Consider the following 8,183-nt stretch of genomic DNA (forward strand, 5'->3'; position numbering starts at 1 on the left):
CCACACTGAAACTTGGGGGACGGAGGAAGAAAACATCTTACCTTTGCTGGTTTCTATTAAGAAGAAACAAAATATACAACAATAGACATAAAAATTTTTAAGAGGAGGGGCACCTGGGTGACTCAGTGGCTGAGCGGTTAAGCGTATGACTCTTGATCTCAGCTCTGGTCTTGATCTCAGGGATGTGAGTTTGAGCCCTGTGTCGGGCTCTGTGGTGGGCATGGAGCCTGCTTTAAAAAAAAAAAAAAAAATTAAGAGGAAAAAATTCCTTGTGGAAATCTAAGTAATGAGTAGAATGACTCGTGCCCAAAGAGTTGCAGGTAACCAGCCTTGTCGTGTAGGAAATCTGGGCGTGGCAGCATCCCAGGAATTGCCAAGAGCCTTTGAGAAAGTTTGTAGGGAAGGCGGCAGTCTAGGCGAAGTCTAGGCAAAGGTGCTTTTCTCCCAGGCAGCTGGGGGAGGGGCGGTGACCAACCGCATTGGAACCGGAACTGACTTTTGAAGTTAAACATGTAAACGTCTGAAAGTAACTGGGGTTATTGTTCTTCACCCAGACACAAATGGTCCTGAAGCACACAAAGAAAGCTCAAGACAGGCCTGCAATTAATTTTTATAAATAATTGGGCCGAGAGATACAGCCCACATCCGCTCTGGATTTCTGTAGTTTCATAAAAGAATATGGATGCTTCATAAGTTCTGTAAATCTGATTCTGCCTGCCACCATGCTGACCACCTAAAGAAACCTGTTCCCAGAGGTCTTCTGGCCAGGAGCACCTCCTAGAGGCACATGATCTTTCCCCAGCCTGAAGACGGTTGACCGCTAAATGGCTGTGGTTGCGGGATGCTAGAATAACCCAGGCCTTTTTGGGGAGCCGGAAGAGGCCCGGGTGATGTTACGGCTGCGCCGCGTGGGACTCTCTTGCTTCCCTCTCTTTGCCAGAGCGCAGTAGCCGTAGGCAGCTCACCTATGGACCCTATGGGATTGGTTACTCACAGGCCTTGCTCCAGAGATCCTGCTAAAATATTTCTTCAATATCAAAAGCCAGATTTGGCTTAGAGCCGTCGGTAATCTGATCAGAATGACTTGAGCTAATAATAATCAGATTTCTAATTTTACTTCCTTAAAATCTAAGAATTAATCCTAGGGAGAATAGGAGGTTAAATCTGTATTTCCTTGGGGACACACACACACACACACACACACACACACACACACACACAGCATCATTAAACAGATTTGTCTTTTGTCTTCTTGAAGAGACAGTGTAAGCCTAGGAAAAGTTCTGTGCATCACCTAATAGATTCCCATTTCTTGTGTCTGACCTACAGTAAGCCTCTTGTTTTGTTTCACAGGTGTATTACAACACGGATGATGAACGAGAAGGGTAAGACACTCTTTTCTTTCACTTTACCCCCAAAGTCCGTTCACGTCAGTGGAAATGGCTCTTAGAGCACTGGATAACCATGGGCTCAGCGCTGAGAAAGGCTTGACCCTGGGCACTGAGAGGAAGGCTGGGAAATGCTGCTCCCCTCCTAAGCCTTTCTTTATCTCTCCTTCCTATGATCTGCCTTTGAATAACTAGCTATTTTTCTAAGTGGCACATCTCTTTGATTCCACCTTTTCACTGATAATCCAGTTCCTGAAATCTTTGGCCCCAACACAGGATCGAGGTGAGCTTGAGGTGGCAGCCAGGCAGACATCCTGCCCTGCTGAGTACTGGGGTCCCCACATGTACCTCTTGAAATGGGCCTGGTGTGCTAACGGTGAGGCTGGTGTGAATGAAGCCAGGGAGGCTGAGAACTTAGTCACTGTCCATGGGATTGTAGGTAAGAGAGGGTTTACATGGTGTCCCTAAGGCTCCCAACTGTCTTGCACATCAAGTTTCTGCGTGGTTCTTTCTATGCATTTACTCATTGTATAGACTCTAGAATTTTTGAGACAAAAAGGAACCTTCGAGGTCATTTAGCTGACCCTCTCTCCTAGACTATGTACCAAAATATATCACATTAAAAAAAAATTTTTTTTTTAAATATTTATTATTTTTGAGAGAGAGACAGACCTTGAGTGGAGGAGGGGGAGAGAGAGAGAGGAGACTGTGTCCAAAGCAGGCTCCAGGTTCCAGGCTCTGAGCTGTCAGCACAGAGCCCAATGCAGGGCTCCAGCTCGCGAGCAGTGAGATTATGACCTGAGCCGAAGTCGGATGCTTAACCGACTGAGCCATCCCGGCGCCCGAGTATACCACATTTTTGATAGGTGATCAGCCAGCTTCTACCTGAATATTCTCACTGTATGTAAGATAGCTCATGACACCGTGGGACACTTGCACTCTGAGAAAGTTAGTTTTGTCTGTTGAACTGATGTCTACCTTCTTTTGACTTCTACCCATTGCCTCTAGTTCTCTCTAGATAAGCCTCATGCTTTCCTCCTCATTCAAACATAGTTTTACCTTTCAGCATTTCCACTCCAGGGGACACCACCGAATTTGTTAATAGTTTCCTTAGAACTGGCTCTCAGAAATAAACATCTGTCCTCAACCACGTGAGTTGGAGGTTATACTGGGATGATTTCTTGTGACCTGGACCCTATTTTCCTCTTCAGTATCTATGTTACATTACATATATACAACTCAAATCTTGGTTTGCATTATGCATGTATAACTGGAATCTCTAGATCATTTTTTTCAGAGCTTCCCTATGCTTATGCAATTTATATATGTACTTAGAAAACATTTCCAGGCAAAGTAAGTGGAGCAGATATTGCTGTGTTCATTTCCTAGAGCGGAGTTGGGCAGACTGCAGTCTGAGGACCAAATCAACCCACCACCTGTTTTTGTATTGTCTCCGAACATTTTTAAATGGAAAGAAAATCCAAAAGGAGCATGGTATTGTGCGACACGTGAAAATTCCATGAGCTTCAAGTGTCCATAAAGTTTAATTGGAACACAGCCATGTTAATTCCTTTATGTCTTGTCTGTGGCCGCCTTGTGGCTACACCAGCAGAGCTGAGTTGTTCCAACACAACAGAGCCCCGTGTAGGAGAGCCCAGATGTTTGCTAATCTGGCCCTTTACAGAAAGCGTGTGCCATCCTCTGGCCTAAAGGGTAGAGAATCTCAAAAGGGGTCATTCCCCAGCTGGTTAGCAGCTGAACCTTGTCCATCCAGGATCTGGCCTCTAAATTCTGACTTCTGAATTTGCTAAGTACCAAATTAGATTGTTCTTTTTATCTTGGCACATAGGTAATATATTCGCCGTGGCTGGAATGAACAGAAAGATTAGCGCTATCGGTTCTAATCTGTTACTCACATATTTTACAAGGGACAGTGTGGCGTCATGGAAAGAACAGTGACTCTGAGCTTAAGGAAGCCCACATTCTACTCCTGGGCCGTTGCTTACCAGTGTGAGGCCTGGGGCTGGCTCCTTGGTCTCTGGGCTTTGGTTTCTTCAGCCGTAGCATGAGGATTTCGCATGAGGTGATCTTTGAGGTCTCATCTAGCACCAACATTCTTCCCTTCTCATGGGAAAAGTTAGCCTCCTAAGTGACAAGTGTCTGAGCCCCAAGTGCTTCTTCATGCGCAGACCTCACCTGTGAGTCTACCTCAGCCTACACGGTCCTTCCTTGCAAGTTGGCAGCATTTAGGTGGCCAGTTGACCCACTTCTAACTCGTGTGGCTTGACTTCTCAGTGAGAGTTAGTTACCCTTTGTTATTGTGTAATCGTGAGGCCTGAGGCCCAAGTCGGTGTCTGTCATACATCCAATTAGAGTTCAGTTGAGCAATGCGGGTGGCTTTGGAGCTTCAGCGTTAATACGGAGTTGGTAGTTGCCTGTGGTTATATGTAAAAGTAATAATTAACCTTCAGTGGATATGTTGGCTAGGCACCGTACTAAGTGCTTTCTATGCATTGTCTCATTGAACGCTCCCCGCATTCCCATGGGGAAGGTGCTGTAATTACCTCCACTTAAGAATGAGCAAACTGGAACTTTCGAATTGAGAAACGTGTTCCAAGCCACACAGCGGGCAGTGGTAGAGGGTTGGAACCCGATCTAGCTGCTTTCCCCGTGGCCTGCTTTTAGCCATCGTGTCCTGTCACCTAACCCTCTTAATTCTTGATCTGTGACTGCCAAAGAGGCATAGAGACGGGCCCTCACCGTGATAGCTTTCTGGCCGTGGCAAAGGCACATCCTCGGCTCATCTTTTGGGGTACGGGACCCACGTTGTGACAAGCCCGGATTCGTATACCTGGCAGAGGGGGTCAGCTCACCGAGCCCCGAGGACTGTCACCGTCCTCGGCACTTGCATAGCCTCCATCAGGGCTGTCTCTGGCCACTTCTACACCCCCTGCCAGGCACAGTCAGTCAGTATGAAGGCATCTGATTAAGAGCAGGATTCACGCAGCCACCAGCGGGAGGAGGCACACCAGAGCCCCTCCCCCAGCAGCTCCGAGGCCAGCGTGCTGGCCAGACACAGGCTCGTTCACCAGTAGAGCCTGTGGCCTGAAGTTCTGGTAAACCTGAATGAGATTAAAGAGGGAAACCAAAGAAAATGCAGATGAGGTGGGATGGGAAGCAGTCATCAGCCAAGGGCCTACACAGAACAAAAACAGGAACACCTGCCTGTTCCTGCCTCCTTGTCTGATGATAAACGATGGTTTGGGGTGACTTCTCGTGTGAGTTTGGCAAGCAACAGACCCCGTGCAGATTTGTTTCATAGGCAAGGGTACAAGTTAGATACAGAGGCTTTGGGTACCACTTCTCAGCAGCAGGCCTCTTATTGCACTTTGGAATCACCTTGGGAGATGAAAATTATGGGGATTTTTATTTAATTGGTGTGGGATGCAGCTTAGGTACAGAGACCTTTTTTTTTTTTTTTTTTTTGTAAGTTTATTTGAGGGACAGAGAATCCCAAGCAGAATCCATGCTGTCAGCACAGAGCCTGACACAGGGCTCGATCCCACAAACTGTGAGGTCATGACCTGAGCTGAAATCAAGAGTCAGATGCTTAACCGGCTGAGCCACCCAGGCATCCCAGTAGGGAGACCTTTTTAAAGTCCCCAGGTGATTCTAAAACTCAGCAGTGTTTGAGAACCACTGCTCAGGAGCCTGTCGCCATGATTGGAATCAGGCTTTTACAAGCTCTGTAATTTAATAGAACAACTGTTTGGAGTCTTACCTAAAAATAGCAAATAATAATACCTGATAGACTTATAAGCATTAGTATCTCAAATGTCCCGGCCTATGGAAGGTGCTTTCAAAAAACAAAACTCATGGCTATTATTATTATTGTTAAGGTTCCTTTTCAGGCCCCCAATAAATGAAACTTAATTGGGAAATGGAAAAGAGGGAGATGAAGCAGAATGGAAAGAACAAGCCAGACAGGAAGAATTTCCTGTGGAATATAGGCCCTTAACCAGGGATTCATGAATGGCTCTTAATGCGGAAGAGGGAAGGGCTTTAAGCCCCCTGAAATCATATGTAAATTGCTATGAAATGTCATGCATGGTGGGAAAGTCTATTCCGTTACTTTTGGGGATCCGGCCTCCATCCCCATCTGACCTCTAGTTCCTGGAAAACCCTTCTTGCCTTACTCTCTTGTCCACAGTCGTCCCCACGGGAGTGCCCCCTATTCCTTCCTGCCGTGAGGTCCCTTCAATCTAGCAGCTCTGTAGCTTTCGCACTGCATCTGAGGCACAGGAACCCTTGGCAAGTTTGGGTGGTCCTGTGTCTGGAGGAAAGTGATTTTCCTCCATGAATCTTCCATTCATTGCCTTGGTGCTGCTTAGGATCCTCAGACCACAGTCCTCTCCAAAACCTTCTCTTATCTCCTCGCTCATTCTCAAAGAGAAGAAGCCCCATTGTATAATCTCCTCATGAAACTTGGGAAAACGAAAGCCAGAAGACAAATGTTGGGCAGGGCAACCCTGTAGATTGGTCCCATACCAGCTCAGAGAGACAGCTCCCAGAGTGACTGCACTCTTCATGCTGAGTGCCGCCAGCAGAGGGCCCTGCCATTCCTCTTGGCAGAAGGAGAGTACTTAGATCTTGCCAAACCAAACCATGAGCTTGGTCACAGTGTTGCTGAGAAAAAGAGGCAATTCTGGTAGTCATCTACCATGAAAGCAAAGGCTTTGAGTAAAATTCAATACCTTTTGGCCTTTGGGGAAATTAGAGATTATTAACCGATCACCAGGGAGTGCATTTAATATTAAATTTGAAAAGTCATCACCCTGTGTTCATCAGCACAAAATAAAATTCTTCTAGAATTCTGCAATACAAGTTTTTTGAGTGAGAGAGAGAGAAAGGCAGAGCATGAGCATGTGCACCAGCTGGGAGGGGCAGAGGGAGAGGGAGAATCTTAAGCAGGCTCCAAGCCCAGCTCCGAGCCCAAGGCGGGGCTGGATCCTGACCTGAGACAAAATCAAGAGTTGGAGGCCTAACCAACTGAGCCAGCCAGGCACCCCTGCACTACTTCTTTTAAAGGGGCAGTTTCTCAGAGCTCCAAGTATTTGTCTTTGATAAGGTTCTCTTTGATAAGGGATGCTAAGCAAACCATGAAATGTAGGGTATGATAGGCTTTGTTTTACCACAAAAACATGAATACAAAGGTGATTAAAAGCAGAGGGCAGTTGGGGCTCTTGGGTGGCTCAGGTGGTTAAGAGTCCAACTTTTGATTTCGGCTCAGGTCATGACCTCATGGTTTGTGAGATCGAGCCCTGCGTCGGGCTCTGTGCTGACCATGTAAAGCCTCTCCTATCTCTGCCCCTTCCCAACTCATGTGCTTGCATTCTCTCTCTCTCTCTCTCTCTCTCTCTCTCTCTCTCTCTCTCTCTCTTTTTCAAAATAAGTAAATAAACTTAAAAAAAAAATAGAGGACAATTTCCTTAATGTCCCAAAGAGGAAATGAAAACATAAATTAAAGTTTGGGAGCCAGTTTGAATAGTGAAACTTTTACGGCTATCTCCAGAAGCATCAATGATTTACTGATACTTGCTCTATTGATTTAGTTAACCTATATTTAAAGAATAATATATAATTTAGAAACCTGTCACATTTTATGAAACACTGTTATTCAAATTCTTTTATTTTTATTTTTTTATTAAAATATTTTTTGAGTTTATTTATTTTGAGAGAGAGAGAGAGAGAAAGAGACTACAAACAGGGTAGGGGCAGAGAGAGAATCCCAAGCTGGCTCTTCACTGTTATGAACCGTGAGATCGTGACCTGAGCCGAGATCTAGAGGCCAACATTTAACCAACTGGGCCAAACAGGCGCCTCTTTAAATTCTTATAATTCATCTTTGATGTAGTGTCTTTCTCATTACTAAAGTTACATTTTAGCTCATCTCACACCATTTATCAGGGGAATTCTTTGCCACTACCATCAAAGTGGAGATACAGAGCTTTTTAAATCCGTATATGTGAGATTGTCCTTGGAAATTTTATCCCAAGCCACAGATATTGATTCTCGTAACATTAGAAATAGCTACACAAGTGACTGCCGCTGTGTTGCCTCCCATTTTCAATTCTGTTTTTAATTAAAATTTTTATTTCAAGGTAATGGCAGATCTGTATGTAGTTGTAAGGAGCCCGCCTGCTTTTTGATTGATGCATTTTAATTTTTTAATGTTAGATATTGAATTTAAAAACCCACCCAGTAGTACTCAAATCTGTATCAGATAGGCAAGGGGAGTTTTAAAAAAAATATTTAATATATTTTCATCAGTTTCTTACATTAGTACTGGTTATTCATGCTTGTATGCTACTTTGCTGTTTTGCAAACTGGAAGATTTAAACTAAAAACTCCTTTTGTAAATTTAACCTATATTTACCCTTGCCACTGCTCTTCATTTCTTCCTCGATTTCTCTCTTTTACCTTGGGATTTTTTTTTTTCCTGGTGCCTGAAGAACTCTGTTTAATATTTTTCTTGTTGAGCTTTTGGCAAAGAGTTCTCACATACTGTTTGTTCATTGTGTGCTTGTTGTAAGCGCTTTTCTTTCACAGTCACTTTTGTAGGATAGTTTTGCTAGATACCAAATTCCAAGTTGTCAGTTGCTTTCTTTCAGTTTTGGTTTCCATCATTACTGTTGAGAAGTCACAGGTCTGTCTTATTGTTGCTATTTCACATGTAATTGTCCATCCTTTCCTTCCTTCCTTCCTTCCTTCCTTCCTTCCTTCCTTCCTTCCTTC

General features: G+C 44.6%; 1 protein-coding gene across 5 annotated transcripts in view; it reads left to right on the forward strand.

The window, feature by feature from the left end:
* The window catches only part of GRHL2 (grainyhead like transcription factor 2), a 179,940-nt gene that overhangs the window by 146,277 nt on the left and 25,480 nt on the right, over positions 1–8,183 (forward strand). For all 5 annotated transcript variants that reach the window (XM_040494133.1, XM_040494135.1, XM_040494136.1 and 2 more), the window contains exon 12: positions 1,354–1,385. In XM_040494133.1, coding sequence (XP_040350067.1) covers positions 1,354–1,385 — 32 coding nt within the window. The remainder of the gene's footprint in view (positions 1–1,353; positions 1,386–8,183) is intronic.

Source organism: Herpailurus yagouaroundi, unplaced genomic scaffold (genome assembly GCF_014898765.1).
Source record: "Herpailurus yagouaroundi ecotype Mexico unplaced genomic scaffold, PumYag 186, whole genome shotgun sequence".
Lineage (NCBI taxonomy): Eukaryota > Metazoa > Chordata > Mammalia > Carnivora > Felidae > Herpailurus > Herpailurus yagouaroundi.